General features: G+C 47.7%; 2 protein-coding genes across 3 annotated transcripts; one reads left to right on the forward strand and one right to left on the reverse strand.

The window, feature by feature from the left end:
• Positions 1-2868: 2868 nt before the first annotated feature.
• LOC109757616 (trypsin/alpha-amylase inhibitor CMX1/CMX3) lies at positions 2869-3460 on the forward strand. The gene has a single exon (XM_020316440.4). The coding sequence runs from the start codon at positions 2883-2885 to the stop codon at positions 3306-3308; it is 426 nt and encodes a 141-aa protein (XP_020172029.1). The 5' UTR covers positions 2869-2882; the 3' UTR covers positions 3309-3460.
• A 5198-nt stretch (positions 3461-8658) lies between these two features.
• LOC109757618 (uncharacterized) lies at positions 8659-13619 on the reverse strand. 2 transcript variants are annotated; one of them, XM_073496864.1, is made up of 9 exons: positions 11540-13619; positions 11024-11231; positions 10718-10848; positions 10280-10510; positions 9725-10182; positions 9505-9637; positions 9167-9297; positions 8984-9067; positions 8659-8907 (listed from the first exon to the last, which is right to left on the reverse strand). In XM_073496864.1, exons 6-9 carry the CDS (start codon positions 9590-9592, stop codon positions 8821-8823), a joined length of 390 nt encoding a protein of 129 aa, XP_073352965.1. In that variant the 5' UTR covers positions 9593-9637; positions 9725-10182; positions 10280-10510; positions 10718-10848; positions 11024-11231; positions 11540-13619; the 3' UTR covers positions 8659-8820. Both variants share the same exon structure in this region; 1 of them encodes a protein (XP_073352965.1).
• Between the last annotated feature and the right edge of the window lie 5154 nt (positions 13620-18773).

The raw sequence follows: 18773 nt of genomic DNA on the forward strand, positions 1-18773 counted from the left end.
ACACACAATTTTCCTTAAAATTATGTATTTGTTGGATCCATCCCACTCAACGTAGCTTTTCCTCACACTAAAACCTTTTTCAAGAGCATATTTGTTGTAGAATTCATAGCCTTCAGCCACTAGTAGAAAAGGGGGCTTTTGTCCCGGTTGGTAAGGGCCTTTAGTCCCGGTTTTTGAACTGGGACTAAAGGGTCATTACTAATGCCTCCCCCCTTTAGTCTCGGTTCTTACACGAACCGGGACTAAAGGCCGTCCACGTGGACGTAGCCTGGAGCTCCACCTTTAGTCCCGGTTGGTGTTACCAACCGGGACTAAAGGAAATTTTATGATATTTAAAAAAAAATTGTGAATTTTTTAACTTTTTTTTATTTTCAAATTTCTGAATTATTTTAACCTCTAATCTCTAATCACCACCCCTCATCACTGCTCAATTAATCCTCTAATCTCTAATCACCCCTCATCATTCCAAATCATCTAACTTCCCGGACGGTCACCCATCCTCTCACTACTCCAGCCTGAGCACGCTTAACTTCCGGGTTCTATTCTCCCTCGTTTCCAAGTCTGCACTTGTTGTTTTCCTGACAATAGTAAGATGTCAATTCTATTAACCCTCAGGAATTTAGCTTGAGCATGAAGTGACACATTTCACTGTTTGAGTTTGAAACTATTGTTTTAAAAAACAATAATTATTTAGTAACACTAATATTTCTGGAATAATTAGTTTGACCAGATTTGACCAAAATTCAAAAAAACTGAAATAATTATTTAGTAACACTAATATTCTAGAATAATTAGTTTGACCATTGTTTGACCACAGTTTGACCACAATTTGAAAAATTTTGAATTTTTTTGCCTCTCCAGATCTTAAAAGCCCCGTATCTTTTTTCTGTTAGGTTTTTGAGGATTTTGAAAATGTTTAACGGGGTTCCCCCGATTAAATTCGGATGTAACTTTTCGAGTAGATGATTTTTCATATTAAAAAACTTTTTCATCCGAGTTCGTATGCAAAAGTTATGCCCATTTTAAGAAATCCAGAGAGATTTTGCAAATAAAGTCGAAATTCATATTTGTTAATTTTCCCAACAACTAGACCACATATCACATGGGAAACTTATTATTTATTTATTTTGACATTTCCATCATTTTCTTTTGTTTTTTCTAAAACTGAAAAGGCGGTCCAGGGGGGGGGTAGAGTTTGATGGGCCCTTTAATAGCAAAAAGAATTTTCATAAAGAATGTTTTTGTTAGACATTTTAATAGAAAAAAGCATTATCATAAAGATTTTTTTGTTAGAAACTAAAATAACAAAATCTGTTTTTGAATAGAATCATAAAACACAGTAATAACAAAATCAAAGAATTCAAATTTGAAAACTAATGGCACTAACAGAAAGTTTATAATTTTTGTGACCTAAAAGCAAAAAGAATTAAAAAATAAAATTTAATAAAATAAATAAAAATAGCAACAGTAAGTATTTGTTGTAAGTAGAAACAAAATAAAATAAATAAAGCAACAAAGAAAAAAAAATGCCATCTACTGGGCCACCACGGCCTGAATACGACTAGAAACCCAACCATGGGCCAGGATTCAGGCCCGCAGGTGGCCCAGTAGGCCCACAGGCACACAGTGTACGGTTAGGCCCGAAAGCCTGCAATTGAGAGGAGCTCGAGAGGGTGGGCGCAACAGCGCTTATAAACCACTCTCGAGCTCTCTCAACTAGCGAGGTGGGACTAAACTTTGGCCGCGACGCGGGCTGCACATGTCCTTTGGTCCCGGTTGGTGGCACCAACCGGGACTAAAGGACTAACCTTTAGTCCCGGTTGGTGCCACCAACCGGTACTAATGGGCATCGCACCCTTTAGTCCCGGTTCGTGGCACCAACCGGGACTAAAGGGCCCAGGTGAACCGGGACTAATGCCTTAGCCGCACGAACCGGGACCAATGCTCACATTAGTCCCGGTTCGTGACTGAACCGGGACTAATGTGAATATTGCCCTGTGACGAAAGCCCTGTTTTGTACTAGTGAGCCTCACTATCAAACATCTTGCTGACAACATTTAGATACTCGAACATACTCTCATCACTTGCATACGTCATGTCTTCCTGCATATGACATGTGAGGGAAACCAATCATCAACATCTTTCTGTTTATCAATGTTGCAGGTGTAAAATAGCTCATAGGCAAAGACAAGTGCATGGAAAAGACTTTGCTCGTTTGACATGTGAGGTAAACCAATCATCAACGTCCAACAAGTACTATCCTAGCATGGATGATGACTCTAATAAACTGGATTCATACCTGGTACGCGCGAAGAGATGGGATCGCCCGCCGCCGTCGCCGCCGATTCAGCCGGCGCAGATCCGGCCTTCTTCTTCTTCGGTGACGGCGTGGGGGGGTGGGGTTGGTTGGGTGGAGGACGAGGACGATGAATTTATTCCTCTCACCGGGCAGGTCGAGGACGGAGAAGGTCAGGAGCGGCGACGAATAGATCGGAGGAGGATTCTGATCTGGATCGAGTAGACATGGATCTGGTCCTCAGGTGATCGGTTCAAGAAAAGATATTTCCCCCTGAACCATTATGCCCTTATCGCAATTAACATATTAAATTTAATCAAGTTTAATTCCCCGCAAGATCGGACGGCTAATAAAAATCAGACGTGATCAGATATATAAGTACCGCTAAGTACTCCGAGTACTAACCCAATCACCGTAAAACAGCTCTAGTTAGTTAGCCTTTTATCGTACATGACATCCAAGTTTCCATTATGCGGGACTCCAACGATTATCGCTCTTCCTTTCTCTCAGTATATAAACATGCAATACATCCAGCCAAGATCCAACAACACCCCATCTACTTCTATTTGAAAAGGACGAGTTGAGAATGGCGTTCAAGCACCAGCTCATCCTCTCGACCGCAATCCTGCTCGCCGTCCTTGCCGCGGCGTCGGCCAGCTTCAAGGACCAATGCGTTCCAGGGCGGGAGATCACATACGACTCGCTTAACGCCTGCCGCGGGTACGCGGTCAGACAAACATGCGGCTACTACCTCTCCGCCGAGAGGCAGAAGAGGCGGTGCTGCGACGAACTGTCCAAGGTCCCGGAGCTCTGCCGGTGCGAGGTGCTGCACGTCCTCATGGATGGGAGAGTAACTAAGGAGGGCGTGGTTAAGGGCAGCCTCCTCCAGGACATGTCCGGATGCAAAAAGTTGACGAGGGAGTTCATCGCGGGCATCGTCGGGCGGGAAGAGTGCAACTTGGAGACTGTCTTCGGGCGGTATCATTACTGCCCGACCCAATACCGATCCTGAAGTGGCCGTGTAACTTTACAAATAAATAGCTCGAGCGTGAATAAGCTTGTTGCTCCATCGATGGACTAATCGCATATGTATATCTATGCGCATGTGCGGAAAATATGGCAACAAAGAGCATCCGTGAGGATAATGTTAATCTTCTGTTAAGATGTGCGGCAGTTATACTAGTGCAGAAAAGCTTATATATGGTGTGTTTGATTGCCGTGCTATTTTTTGTGTTTCCCCAGAGAGTGTCTCGGTTGAGTGTCTAATGGGAGAGAGAGAGAGAGAGAGAGAATGAATTTACTTATCTACTCTCTGCAACTCTCTTCGGCACTTTGTTGCCCCATTTCGCAAGTGCCCACCAAAAAAGGCGCATCCTCAGCTGGTCTGTTTCAAGCGTAATTATCCCTCTATGCGTTCGTGTTATTTCTGAATTCGTATTTACGAGCACACATGCTATGACACAGAATTTATGAGCGTGCAGCTAGCAGTTGGAGCTGGCGTGTAATCAACGCCCCTCTCGTTTCAATGCGTGAGGCTGGCTTGTGGGCCATCTATTGGAGAAGTCAGAGGCAATACACTAGCTATACCAGTTTGTGTACGGTGGCTTGAAATCTGTATACAGACTCGATGTATTGGAGTAGCACTAATCACGAGGGAACGAGCAGTGTTGATACCGACCTCGCGTGGCTGCATGTCCACACGGCAATGCTACACGTACAAACAGTTTACAGGCTTTTACAGGGTGGGTTAGTTTTCATTGGCCAACAGATGAGCGGAACGGCCCACCCCTGAAAATCAGGGGGGAGGTTTGTGATTGGTTGTTAGATGGAAAAAGCATGTAAAAGCCTGTAAATCTTTGTATGTCTAGCATTTTTATGTCCACACGCCATTTATCGCGTTCAATTCCGATAGTTTCCTGGCTCAGAGGAGCATGCTGTTGAGGCAGTGAAACTGAATCCATCCATGTAGCAACTTGACCTCTCATGCTACACTGTTACTACTCATACTGTGCAAAAAAACAGAGTGAATCCTCGGAACCAACAATTGTCACTTAGATTGAGACTCAAATAAAGACTGTTTCCTCCCTCTTTCCCACTAAAAACTTACGCGTTATCTCATTTTGTTTGGATTCGAGTCCAAATATAAATCTAATTCTGGTGCATTTCCATCTGCTGATGGTAATGGTTACTCTATCAGTCAAAGGGAGATTAAATAAATACCCTAATGGTTCGAAAAAAATTAAATAAATACCCTGTTCTACTTAGTATTACCTTAACTTAGACAATGTGCTATACAAAATATTACTCTATTTGTCTCATAATATAAGACATTTTTTGACACCGCACTAGTGTCACAAAACATCTTAGAGAGGGAGTAGCTGTAGCACAGTACGCATAGCGTAATTACCATTCTTGTACACACAACACGAATCTTCTTTTAAATCCTCCCTGCCACCGCCTGCACCTCTGGGACCTGATTGCTGTGCTAGAATGACGATGTCGCCGCCAGTCCAGGGAGGGTGTGAGGTGGGCCCAGGAGCACGCCGCCCGCAACGTTGTGCAGAGCTGGGAGTTAATTGCAAGTACCACAATTGGGGCATCACATGTAGATTGATACCACGATTGTTAATTTTTGCGCGTCAGTACCAACATTGCTCTAAGTTTTTGCAAATAGGTCTAAACTGTGTATAAACACGTATTGACGGTGTATCTGACTAGCGGGGCCCGCCCGTCAGGTGTCGACGTGGCATTTTTTTTGCAGAAAACCCCCTTACGTTGTATGTAATCACAAAAATGCCCAAATTTTTACGGGAAAAAGGCTCCATGAAAGGTTTTTTTGTTCGCAATTTTTGCGGGGCCTGACGGCAAGGCGCCGCGCAGTAAGAAGTAGCCGCTCGCCCGCCTGGCCGACCTCCTCGCCGCCACGCTCGCCGACGCCATGCCCACGCTCGCCGCCGGGCCCGGGGACGGGAAGAAGGACGTCGTCGCCGTCGCCGCGCACCTCGACGCCTGCAACGCCATCGCCGCCCGCGTCGACCGCCTCCGCCGCCGCCGCCTGCTCTCCCGCCTCGCGCTCCACCTCGTCTCCTCGTCGCCCCCGAGCCCGTCGTCCCTCAGCCGCGCGCGCGCCGCCCTCACCGACCGCGACAGCCGCGGTGTTCGGGCCCCTGCCCTGCCGGCGCTCCCTTCCATCCCGTTCGTCGACCCGCCCCGCACGCGCACGCGCAGGAACGTGGCGGGGAGGACGACGTCGAGCGGGCGCCGGCGGTTGATGAGGACGAGCTCCTGGACGCCCTTGGCGGCGAGGAGCTGGATCCAGGGCGCGAGCAGGTGGCGGGACTCCTCCGTGCAGCTGCCGGTGAGGTGGACGCAGCGGAAGGGCCCCGGGTGCGCCTCGAGGACGCGGGACAGCTGGGCGGGGGCGGCCGGGGAGGGGGAGAGGTCCGCGTCGGCGAGGACGAGCGGGGCGGAGCGCCAGACCCCGCGCCAGCGGCGGGAGAGCGCGGCCGTGCGCGCGGCGTCCTTGACGGGCAGGAGTGAGACGATGCTACGGAGAAGCGCGTCGGGGAGGCGGCTGACGCGGTCGACGGCGTCGCCGGAGGAGAGGGCGTAGAGGCGGGCGGCGGCGGAGACGGGCGGGTCGGGGAGGGTGTGGTGGGTGCAGAAGAGCAGGCGGGCCAAGATCTCGTCCGCCTCGTCTGGGTCGCGCCCGGGGTGCAGGAGCTCGGCCAGCACCGCGGTCGTCGCCCCTAGGGTGCCCTGGGCCGTCGCCGGCGGCGGCATCCCCTCGGTGAAGACGAGGGCTTTGAGCGGCGCGTGCGGTGGAGGTTCTTATGATTACATACAACGTAAGGGGGTTTTCTGCAAAAAAAATGCCACGTCGGCACCTGACGGGCGGGCCCCGCTAGTCAGATACACCGTCAATACGTGTTTATACGCAGTTTAGACCTATTTGCAAAAACTTAGAGCAATGTTAGTACTGACACGCAAAAATTAGCAATCGTGGTACCAATCTGCATGTGATGCCCCAGTTGTGATACTTCTGTGCAATTAACTCGCGTACAGGCCATTTCAAGTTCGTCGACGTCGCCGAGCGCGTCCGGGAAGCAGTGGTGGGCTTCCCGCCGGTGAGGCTGCTGGCTGTCAGTCTTAATTAAATGTGTCTACGACTGCGCAAGACATCCCCGTTATGCCAAAGTAGTAGTGGCTCCTTGTCAGCGCGATGCAGATACCATCGGAAGACGCACCGCGGGGATCAACCGATCAATGATCCAAATAAATAGAAAGGGGAAACCCAGGCGCTGGAGAAGCCCCGTGTATGCCCACCGACGGCTACGCGAGCTCAATGCGTCCGAGCGTGGGGACCCTGGCAGCAATCCACACCGGAGCAGGAGGAGGCACCCCTCGGCAGCACGAACAAGAGCAGCGCGGACGTGGGCACCGCCGTTGCACGCCATAGTCGACCGGGAGGGAAGGGACAGCGGGACGCGGCCTCCGCTCGCAATGTAGGCTGCGGATGGCGTGGACACCGGCACTGCCGTCGCCATCGGGAGAAGGGAGGAAAGGGCCGCCGCCGAGCAGTCGTGCCACGCTTGGGCCGAGGGCTGTGCGGCTATGCACTGCACCGGGAGCCCGCCGGCGCGCCGAAAATATTTGCTTTGGCAAGGAGCGAAGGAGAAGGGAGAGACCAGGAGACGGGATTATTTTTTGGCGGCTGCTACAAATCAGCCGACTGATTTCTCCCAGAAATCAGTCGGCTTGCTGGCCGCTCGTTCTGCTTTGATCTTCTCACGTTTAACCGTTGGATACGCCAACACATCAGATCAGACGGATGCTTCGTCCTCCTTGCCCCGCGACCAAAACAGCAGAGAAATCCCCTTGCAGCTCACTTCCACCACGGGCACGAAAAGACCCCGGCTGCAGCGAGCTCCGGCGAGAGATTTGGCAGAGTCCCCCATAGCCTCCCCTGCTACAGCGCAGCTCCAAGACTGCCGCTGCAACACAGCACTAGGAGCCACCGGGATGTTGCTCCGTTGCAATACCGAGCGCCGCAAAAAAACATCAAACGCGGCAAGTACGACGCCTCCGGCGACGCTTCAATGCAGCTCCGGCGGTTTCAGTGCAACTCTGGCGGCGCTCCATTGCAGGCCCGGGGCGGAGTTCCAATGCAACTCTGTTGGCGCGGAAAATGCTCCAATGCAGCACCGATGCGTAGCTCAGCCTCCTCCCTCGCGTGCTGCGCTGCATCACCGGCGACGAGCGGCGCTCGACTGCACCCCGGCCTCCGTGTTGCGTTGCAATACTGGCAGCGAGCAGCCCAACCTCCCATGCGTGCTGCGTTGCACCACCGGCGAGCGCCTGCGCAGCACCGACGACGACAGTCGCATCGCAACGCCTGCAGCACCGTCGAGTCGTCGGTCGCAACACCAAACGCCGGCGGGAGCGTCGAGTTGTCGGGTCGCAGCACCGGCAGCATCTGAGTCAACGACGAGGCTGCATTGCAGCACTAGCTCTCGTCGACAAAAATCACCTCGTCATGGTGCCGTCGTGTGGACCTTGAGCAGCAGGTGGTGGAGCTTGGGTGCAGGCCATGGCGAACGGGATTTGGACGGGAGGGCCTTGAGCAGCAGGTAGTAGAGCTTGGGGGCAGGCCATGGCGAGCAAGACTTGGACGGGAGACCTTGAGCAGCAGCAGGTGGAGTTTGGGGACAAGCCATGGCAGACAGGACTTGGACGGGGGGACCTTGAGCAGCAGCAGGTGCAGCTTCGGGGCAAGCCATGGCAGACGGGACTTGGACCGGAGGCCATGGCAAAGGGAATTGAGCTCGGTGGACTTTGACTGGTTCTCGCTCGAGATGAAGAGATAAGGCCGGGCAGGGGGGCCTGGCCCCACCAGGACGCGTGGCAGTCGTAGCGCGCGGTTTAAGCTAGAGAAAGATCATCCGGTGGAAAATAAACATTTTCCTTATTTTTTTCGAGCCGAGACAGGATTTCTTTGGTAAGGGATTCTTCGGGAGAACACGCGACACCCGATGAACGAAGGTCAAAGCGGTGCCACTGGTAACTGTTTACGTCGGCTGATATTTATATGAAGCAACAGCAGAGCGAAATCATCATGAGAACAAAAGAGCGATGGCTTCAGCTGTAAACCCAGCAAGTGCTAAAAACGAACACTACAAAACTGGAAGCAAACTAAAGTGAAAAAGGAAGAGAGAGCACGCCCAAGCAGTTTAGACATCCTCAGGCCGTCAGAGAAAGAGAACAGAGAAGTGGCCCCAGTTTGATGTTGTAGGAAATCTATCAGTTAGACAGGCGCAATTAGGCAGCACGGGCATATCATCATTCAACAAAGACAAATGATATAAGAGGGTAAAAGGCAACAGATTTAATCTGTTCAGGAATTCACGTTTCACAAAATTCCATCTCAGCAGTACGTGATACGATTGATCACCCATACAGTTTGCTACCGACGATTCTACATGACTAATATTGCAAACACAGATCTACCATCCGTCTCTTCTGACCTATTCCTGTTCTGCAAACAACAGGATTTGAGGTTTAAGAACACGCTTGACACAAATATCTTTTACGTTCTCCCAGAGCCCTGCAACCTACACAATAATAAGTAAGGTAAGTTAAAGTAAGCACCAAGTAGATAAGTGCAATATTAAGGCTGAAGATGTTTACCTCTTTGTTCGCAGCATCATAGAACATCCAGGACCCATTCTCCAAGGTAAAGCATGTGAAATGACTTCCCTCACTGTGGCACAGCTGCATGTGCAAGTGAACTATCATGATGATTTGCATACTTCAACCGACTGCTTCGCAAGTTCTAAATGTGAAAAAAGAAAATAGGACTTTGTACCATACCATTGAAACCAAAACATGATTTGTATTCTGGTGAAGAGCACCGTAAATGACACTCAAGTCTATGCTGCTAGATATGGCACCCAAAGTTAAACCTATATCACCAGCCGCCTCCTCGTGGCACCATTCTAAGGCTAAAATGAAAGGTAACAGGAAAGAAATTCAACAATTACTTCACACAAAATATACAAGGACTTCACACAAAATTTAACAATGGTGAAAACTTATAAACATTCGATTCAGAAAAACAATGTATAAAATATGTAAGAACACTTGACCTGAAAGAGCTAATTAGATAGACATGCATATAGGATACTGTATTCAAAGGGAAATGGATTTACCAACAACAAATGCATGTGGACAGCGTCCCAAACACTCTTTCAAACAGGTTGTTTCACAACAACTGAGGCATAGCTTCGATATTTCCATCTCCCTTTTTAGTAAAACATCGAAGGAATCTTCTGGATATTTGCTCTATAACATGGGAACACACTATGAGCAACAGAAAGAAATTATGCATTAGATAGATATTTATCACGCTAAACAAACAAGAAAACTTACTTTAATGCATCTGGTAGAAGCAGCTGTCAACTGATGAGTAAATTGGGTTTGCCTTTCAACTCTAGAACTGCGGCCACATTTTCGACACTCACAAAGAACAAAGTTTTTCGATCACTTACTTCGCTCGCCCTTTTTTGATCGGTTTTTTTAATGCAAATAGATTCAATCTAGTAATTTCTTTTAGATTAAGTCTTACGTCTTGTTTGACCGGTGAAAGACTTCCTTTGTTGAAATGTTCTGTTCCCAAAATTCCTAAAATAAAAGGAAAAAACTTTCCACTTTCCTAAACTAAGGACGGGAAATAAGAAGGTGAGCATATATGATTTCACTTCAATGCTATACAGAATATGTGGCAGACAGTGGCAAGACTCAGCCGTGTTTACACCACAAACAGTGTAACAATCATGTAGGAGCTTTAGAATCAGCTCAAAAACTTTGGCAGCATAATTTCGCCCGCCCTGCCAGAAAAGCAACATGTTCAATCCTAATAAGACATAGAGAACATTCAAGCAAAAGTATGGCAACAACCATTTACAAGCCAAGCGTGGGATATACCATCAGTAAGTCTTTGTGTCCAGACCAACATTTTGCCAAAGCATTCATAAGTAACGTCAGCGACACAGATTCAATCTGCTTCTTAGACGGACCACTCAAATCATCAATGATAGCATTTAAGACAGAGCGTACACAGGTGAATTCATCTTGCCTTTGATGGACATGAAGTGTCTGATGTTGTTGCAATCCTATGGGCAGACCGTCCCGAAATTTTTTGACGTTACCCATAGCCTGTAAGAGCAACAATTAATATATGAGAAAACTGCAAGTCCAAAGCAAGGAAAAGAATAAATTAATTAATGAAATAACACTTTATTAGGAGATTTATGTTTGGAGGAGTCTCATAACAGTTTATTTTATCCTCCTCAGCAGGGTAGGAATTCCACTATGAGTAGTTGATCAAAGAAACACTTATGAAAGGCATTTCATCATATATACCAGGATTGACATGTTTAAACATGAAGTCAGCTCTGCAGTCCCTGTTCCACTCAATACTTGTACCAAGCTGTCACAACTATAATCTTCTTGTACCTCATAAGCTGATCCTAGTGGTGCCGCTGCAACCTCACCTGTACCATTGATTATAAATAAAACAAAACAAACAAACAAACAACAAGCCTTTAGTCCCAAACAAGTTAAGGTAGGCTAGAGCTGAAACCCAAAAACAGCTCGCAACCAACTCATGGTTCTAACATAAAAGACAGTATCTAAAAGACAAACAAATTATTGGTATAGTTCACTTACATTCTGATTTGATAAAGGACCTGATGATTTTCTCAATCCAAGGAGTGGTCTTCATTAGTTTAAACATTAAACGGAAAAAGGTAGGAAGAAAGGTCCTGAAATAGTACGCCATGATCATATTCCTTTCCTTCATTTCAAAAACAAGTGGAAGATCCAATGCAGTAGATCCATAGGCGTTGGGAAAAGCTGAAGTGGCTTGGAGACGACGCTGCAAGAATGGAGAAACATAAGTTATGAACTGCAAAAGGTTGTAAAGTTGTTGGTTGATACACACACACACACGGGAGGACAAAACAAATGGTAAAAATGTTGTCGAGGAAAAACACTATGGTCATGATCACAGGTATCCAGAAAATTGATTCAGTCAAAAGGCAATTCCCTTGCTGATCAGCCTTGGAATTGAGCACTCTAGACTGAAGGAGTAAATTTGTGGTCATACACAGAACTAAACTAACATTTACACTGAAGAGGTAATTTTGACGAGAGGATGGATTTGGGTGGGAAATAAGTACATACCACTGCAGCTCTTGCGGAGTAACAATGATATCAATGAAGTGCACGGTAAAATGTCTATGGAACGCTACTTCAGAAGCAAAAGTTCTCAGGAGAGCATGGCTGCGACTGAAGATCAAGCTAAGTAGTCTGTCAGTTTGAACTGTATTTGGCCAATTTGCTGGCAAGACAAGAGTTGCAGCCTCTGCCTCCTCAGTAAAATCTTCCTGTTCATCGACACCAAGGTTTTTGAAGGTGCTATGGAACTCTTGCAGGGCAGCGACTATGTTAGGATCCGGCTGGAAAGAGCCATGATTAATCAGTTCCACCAGAAATTCCTCAAGGACTGCAGGGTCTGTAGCAATATTGTTGGGGATACGCTCTGCTTAAGAAACCAAATCATCGAAATACGGTGGAAGCTTGTTGTCAATTCTGTAGAGCTCGATCAAACTGTAAATCACTGCATGCACATCCTTACTGATATTCTCAAATGTGGCAGCTTCTCTTGGATAAGGAATGATGGCACACATGTAATGGGCAATAACTAGGCTGTCCAAATCGATCTTGCCGCCCCAGCTCAGCCCTGCAGTGAAACCTTTGCCCATGTAACCGAGAATTCCAGTGAAGACCAAGCTGCCAACGGGATTGATGGAGCACATGGACGCCGAAGAGCAAACTGACCCAAACGATGAAGCAAGGTCAAACTTGTATAGCTCAACAAACTCATTTCCTTTGACAGCAGCAAACTTGGCAACTCGCTGCCACTTAAAAGCAGAAAAGTCCATTCCTATCCTACTCTCTCCCTTCTTCTGTCGCTTGATGAGCTGCCCCAAATCATCATCCTCAAATTTCCGTTTGCTGCCGTGGCCATCTGGAACTACTTCACTGGACTGGCTTCCTCCTGCTAAAGCACCTTCTCTGATCTGGCTTCCTGTTGAAGCATTTTCCCTCATCAAAGCTTGATGTAACCTGTCTGGTGTATCAGATGATCTATCCACATCAACCTTTATTTCAAATGATATTTCACCCCTATTAGCTCTGTCAGCAGCCGCTTGTGCTTTTTCCAGGGTTGGAAACTCGAAATAGGCACAATTATGTTGCACACGGAACATGTGTCCATCTGAGAACATATGCTGCAGGTTCGATTCCCGAAGCTGTTCAGTCATGCGGACTCGAATGGCAGGAAGGATCTTGTTTTCCGAAGATGCAGCTACGATTGATGACTGCTGATGAAGAGACCTCCTGATCTTTGATGGCTTGTATATCATTGTCGGGGCAGCTTTGAAGGGTACGGTGGGAGTGGGACTAGCATTTAGATTACTCAGAACCTGAGCCGCTGAAGCTGGTTCACGGGGAAAGCTCCAGGGAACTTGAGCGGTCGTCAAGGGGGGAGGGGCCGGAATAGTCGCCGATGTAGGACCTGATTTTCTATTTCTTCTGCGGCGGGCTGAAGCACCCTTAGCCGGAGAAGGATTCGTTGCAGTAGTATGAGACAGAACCTTGTCGACGGATCTCATCGGCTGGCCATCCGGCACCCCAGAGCCGTCCGCCGGCGCCGGCGCCGCCTGCCCGTTCCCGTACCCGGGAGCCGGTACGGGAGCCGCTTGTACGGCCAGGCCTCTCGGCGCCCACTGCTGCCCAACCGGATCCATCTGCTCCAGCGCAGCCTGCCCGACCGGATCCGTCTGACCCAGCGGAGCCTGCCCTCCCGGATTCATCTGCCCCAGCGCGGCGAGCGAGCGGAGGAGGCGCGGAGGCAGAGGCGGAGGTGGCGGTGACGGCGTGCTGGGGCTGGCGGCGGCGAGGTTGAAGAGGGGCAGCCGCGGGTTGACCGGGAGCAGCGGCGGAGCGGCGGGGCGGCGGCGAGTTAGACCGTATCAGCACGGCGGCGGCGAGGTGTAGAAGATGGAAGAGGACCGGCGGCTGGGCAGATCAGCGGGCGTTCTCCATGGGGGCGCGGGAGTGGAGCCGGCGGCTAGGTCAGACGGAAAGGGGGGTCGCGCCTCGCGCGATGTGAGGGCTCGGGAGCAGTGGTCGTGCGAGGGAGAGGTGTGGTTGGCTTCAGCCTGGCTCCGTGGCTCGGAAAACCACGACCGAGCGACGCGAGCGACTAAATGAGCCGGCCCTTCCCCTCAAAAAAAAAAAATGAGCCGGCCCGTTGCGGCGCTTCACTCATCCTGGTTTTTGGGAACTCTAGAAGGTACCCAACCGGTCCAGGTCAGTTTTTTCTTTTTTCCTGCTGTTTCATAGATGGTTTTCTTCGGTTTTTCCTTAATTTTTTATTTTTAGTTTTTATTTTTCGCGTTTTTTGTTATCTGGTTTTATTTCTTGTTTCTTTTTCAATTTTAAGAAATTGGGAATTTCAAAAAATGTTCAAATCTTCAAAACATGTTCAGAATTTCAAAGTTTATTCCCTGATATTCAAAAAATGTTCGAGGATTTAAAAAAGTGTCATGTTTTCAAAATATTTTCAGAATTTTAGAAAAAAACATGTTCAGGATTTCAAATTTTTTCATGTTTTAAAAAATGTTTGGAATTTTTAAAATTATTCACTTTTTACAAAAATTGTTCCGAATTTTCTAATTTTGTTCGCGTTTTAAAAATATTTTTGCAAATTGTTCACGTTTTTCAAAAAATGTTAGATCATTTCAAAACTTGTACGTTTCAAAAAACATACTCTTTTTAATAACATTCATTATTTCAAAATTTGTTCGCTTTTTCAGAAAGTGTTCAGATTTTCAAAAATTGTTCAAAACATTTCAAAGAACGTTCAGAATTTTTTTTAAAGTCGCGTTTACAAATTATGTTCTTGTTGCTAAAAAAGTTCAGAAATTTTTACAATATTTCTAATTCTAAATTATGTTAGTGTAATTCAAAAACTATTTCAAAATCTGAAAATTTCAAAAAATATTGTTTGTGTTTTCTAAAGTGTGTTCAAAAATTAGAAAATCCATAAAAATATGCACGTAGTCACCTGTCACAAGCATCCATGAAACGTCTCCAACGTATCTATAATTTATAAAGTATTCATATCATTTTTACAAAAAAATATATGGTTTTGGTATGATTTGAATGGAATTAACCCAGACTGACGTTGTTTTCAGCAGAACTATAGTGATGTTGTTTTTTGTGCAAAAATAGACATCCTAAGCCTAAGAGGTGGACCAGAAGAAAAGAGACATCCTAAGCCTAGGAGGTGGACAAGACGAAGTCCAGGGAGCGACAAGCTCAAGGGGCGTGCCCTGTGGGGTAGGGGGCGCGCTCTGAACTTGTCGGTCCCTCGTGGGGCCATTGACGTGAAACCAACAACAACAACAACAACAACAAAGCCTTTAGTCCCAAACGAGTTGGGGTAGGCTAGAGGTGAAACCCATAAGATCTCACAACCAACTCATGGCTCTGGCACATGGATAGCAAGCTTCCACGCACCCCTGTCCATAGCTAGCTCTTTGGTGATACTCCACTCCTTCAGGTCTCTCTTAACGGACTCCTCCCATGTCAAATTCGGTCGACCCCGCCCTCTCTTGACATTCTCCGCACGCTTTAGCCGTCCGCTATGCACTGGAGCTTCTGGAGGCCTGCGCTGAATATGCCCAAACCATCTCAGACGATGTTGGACAAGCTTCTCCTCAATTGGTGCTACCCCAACTCTATCTTGTATATCATCATTCCGGACTCGATCCTTCCTCGTGTGGCCACACATCCATCTCAACATACGCATCTCCGTCACACCTAACTGTTGAACATGTCGCCTTTTAGTCGGCCAACACTCCGCGCCATACAACATTGCGGGTCGAACCGCCGTCCTGTAGAACTTGCCTTTTAGCTTTTGTGGCACTCTCTTGTCACAGAGAATGCCAGAAGCTTGGCGTCACTTCATCCATCCAGCTTTGATTCGATGGTTCACATCTTCATCAATACCCCCATCCTCCTGCAACATTGACCCCAAATACCGAAAGGTGTCCTTCCGAGGTACCATCTAGCCATCAAGGCTAACCTCCTCCTCCTCACACCTAGTAGTACTGAAACCGCACATCATGTACTCGGTTTTAGTTCTACTAAGCCTAAACCCTTTCGATTCCAAGGTTCGTCTCCATAACTCTAACTTCCTATTTACCCCCGTCCGACTATCGTCAACTAGCACCACATCATCCGCAAAGAGCATACACCATGGGATATCTCCTTGTATATCCCTTGTGACCTCATCCATCACCAATGCAAAAAAGATAAGGGCTCAAAGCTGACCCCTGATGCAGTCCTATCTTAATCGGGAAGTCATCGGTGTCGACATGACTTGTTCGAACACTTGTCACAACATTATCGTACATGTCCTTGATGAGGGTAATGTACTTTGCTGGGACTTTGTGTTTCTCCAAGGCCCACCACATGACATTCCGTGGTATCTTATCATAGGCCTTCTCCAAATCAATGAACACCATATGCAAGTCATTCTTTTGCTCCCTATATCTCTCCATAAGTTGTCGTACCAAGAAAAAGGCTTCCATGGTCGACCTCCCAGGCATGAAACCAAACTGATTTTTGGTCACGCTTGTCATTCTTCTTAAGCGGTGCTCAATGACTCTCTCCCATAGCTTCATTGTATGGCTCATCAGCTTAATTCCACGGTAATTAGTACAACTCTGAACATCCCCCTTGTTCTTGAAGATTGGTACTAATATACTCCGTCTCCATTCTTCTGGCATCTTGTTTGCCCGAAAAATGAGGTTGAAAAGCTTGGTTAGCCATACTATCGCTATGTCCCCAAGACCTTTCCACACCTCAATGGGGATACAATCAGGGCCCATCGCCTTGCCTCCTTTCATCCTTTTTAAAGCCTCCTTCACCTCAGACTCCTGGATTCGCCGCACAAAATGCATGCTGGTCTCATCAAAGGAGTCGTCCAGTTCAATGGTAGAACTCTCATTCTCCCCATTGAACAGCTTGTCGAAGTACTCCCGCCATCTATGCTTAATCTCCTCATCCTTCACCAAGAGTTGGCCTGCTCCGTCCTTGATGCATTTGACTTGGCCAATATCCCTCGTCTTCCTCTCACGGATCTTAGCCATCTTATAGATCTTCCTTTCACCTTCCTTCGTGCCTAACCGTTGGTAGAGGTCCTCATATGCCCAACCCCTTGCTTCACCAACAACTCGCTTTGCGGCCTTCTTCGCCATCTTGTACTTCTCTATGTTGTCTGCACTCCTATCCAGGTATAGGCGTCTGAAGCAATCTTTCTTCTCTTTAATCGCCTTCTGGACATCATCATTCCACCACCAGGTATCTTTATCTTCACTTCTCCTTCCCCTGGACACTCCAAACTCCTCCGAGGCCACCTTACGAATGCAAGTCGCCATCTTCATCCACACATTATCCGCATCCCCTCCTTCCTCCCAAGGGCCCTCCTTAATGACCCTCTCCTTGAACACCTGAGCTACCTCCCCCTTGAGCTTCCACCACTTCGTTCTAGCGACTTTGGCACGCTTATCCCGCTGGACACGAATCCGAAAGCGGAAGTCAGCAACCACCAGCTTATGCTGGGGTACAACACTCTCTCCAGGTATCACCTTACAGTCTAGGCACGCACGCCTATCTTCTCTTCTCGAGAGGATAAAATCAATCTGGCTAGAGTGTTGGCCACTACTAAAAGTCACCAGATGTGATTCTCTCTTTCTAAAGAGGGTGTTAGCTACAATCATGTTGTAGGCTAGAGCAAAGCTTAAGACATCTTCTCCTTCTTGATTCCTGATGCCATAGCCAAAGCCCCCATGCGCCCCTTCAAAACCTGTGTTAGATGTACCCACTGACGTGAAACCGACGCCAAAAAATCCTATAAATATAGAAAACCCGAAAAGAAACCTAGAACTTTCGCTCCGCCGCCGCAAGCCTCTGTACCGAAGCGATCTCATCTGGAGGCCTTCTCTGGCACCCTGCGGAGAGGGAAATCATCACCGGAGGCCATCTTCATCATCCCTGTGATCTCCATGACGAGGAGGAAGTAGTTCACGCTCGGGGCTAAGGATATGTACCAGTAGTTATGTGTTTGATCGATCTCTCTCTCTCTCTCTTCTTCTTCTTCTTCTTCTTCTTCTTCTTCTTTATTTGACACGATCTTTATGTACCGCGAGATTTATTAATATAGTCGGATCATATTGTGTTTTTTCTCTCCATCTTGTTGTGATGAATTGAGTCTTGCTCTTTGAGATTTCTTTATGTTTGATTGAATATTAGATTTTGAGATCACTTAATGTATGTCTTGCATGTGGATACCCGTGGTGACAATGGGGTGTTTGTTAGGAAACGTAGCATGCAATTTCAAAAAAATTCCTACACTCACGCAAGATCTATCTAGAAGATGCATAGCAACGAGGGGGAGAGTGTGTCTACGTACCCTTGTAGACCGTAAGTGGAAGCGTTTGACAACGCGGTTGATGTAGTCGAACTTCTTCTAGCTCTGGCCGATCAAGTACCCAACGCACGACACCTCCGAGTTCTGCACACGTTCAGCTCGGTGACGTCCCTCGCCTTCTTGATCCAGCAAGACGTCGATGTAGTAGATGAGTTTCGTCAGCACGACGGCATGGTGACGGTGATGGTGAAGTGATCCTCGCAGGGCTTTGCCTAAGCACTACGACGATATGACCGAGGGTGCACTACAAAAAAAATACACTTCCGTGATGATACGTGTTTGTCACAGTAGGTCGCGTTTTTTGTCATGCATGTACATCCATGACGATTTTATGACAGACTCAATATAGTCATACCCGTGCTGTCGTAGAAGTGTTCCATGACATTACCAAAATTATCATCACGGAAGTGTCCACTTCCATGACGATAAATCACGCGTCATAGAAGTGCTTTCGTCAAGGGTGACCGACACGTGGCATCCACCGTAACGGAACGTCGTTAAGCTATCGGGTCGGGTTTTGGATCCGATAACCCGTTAACAGCCCCGACCAATGGGGATTTTCCACGTGTAAAATCATCATTGGCTGGAGGAAACACGTGTCGGCTCATCGTTGGGACAGATGCCATCCACTCATTGGACAGAAGGCGCCTATGATACGTCGACACGTGGCACGGCCCAACAGAGGCCCATTCCTGTGAAAAGGCCGGCCCGTTTGACTTGGTCAAAAGGTGGCGGGCCAGCCCATGGAAAGCCTGTTAACGACCTGTTCGCATATAGCCCATTTACAGCCCGCTAACCCAAGGCCCGTTACGCCCTATCCGAATTAGGCCCAGTAGCGTCATCTGGGCCATC

This window comes from Aegilops tauschii, chromosome 4 (assembly GCF_002575655.3).
Source record: "Aegilops tauschii subsp. strangulata cultivar AL8/78 chromosome 4, Aet v6.0, whole genome shotgun sequence".
In the NCBI taxonomy this organism is placed as follows: Eukaryota; Viridiplantae; Streptophyta; class Magnoliopsida; order Poales; family Poaceae; genus Aegilops; species Aegilops tauschii.

Excerpts from the sequence above, each read along its gene's own strand:
- LOC109757618 (XM_073496864.1), bottom strand. The coding sequence starts at position 9,592 with ATGGAAATATCGAAGCTATGCCTCAGTTGTTGTGAAACAACCTGTTTG. Across the intron at positions 9,068-9,166 it reads ATCATGTTTTGGTTTCAATG|CTGTGCCACAGTGAGGGAAG; the intron begins GTATGGTACAAA and ends TTGCACATGCAG. Across the intron at positions 8,908-8,983 it reads ATGATGCTGCGAACAAAGAG|GTTGCAGGGCTCTGGGAGAA; the intron begins GTAAACATCTTC and ends ATTATTGTGTAG.
- LOC109757616 (XM_020316440.4), top strand. The coding sequence starts at position 2,883 with ATGGCGTTCAAGCACCAGCTCATCCTCTCGACCGCAATCCTGCTCGCC.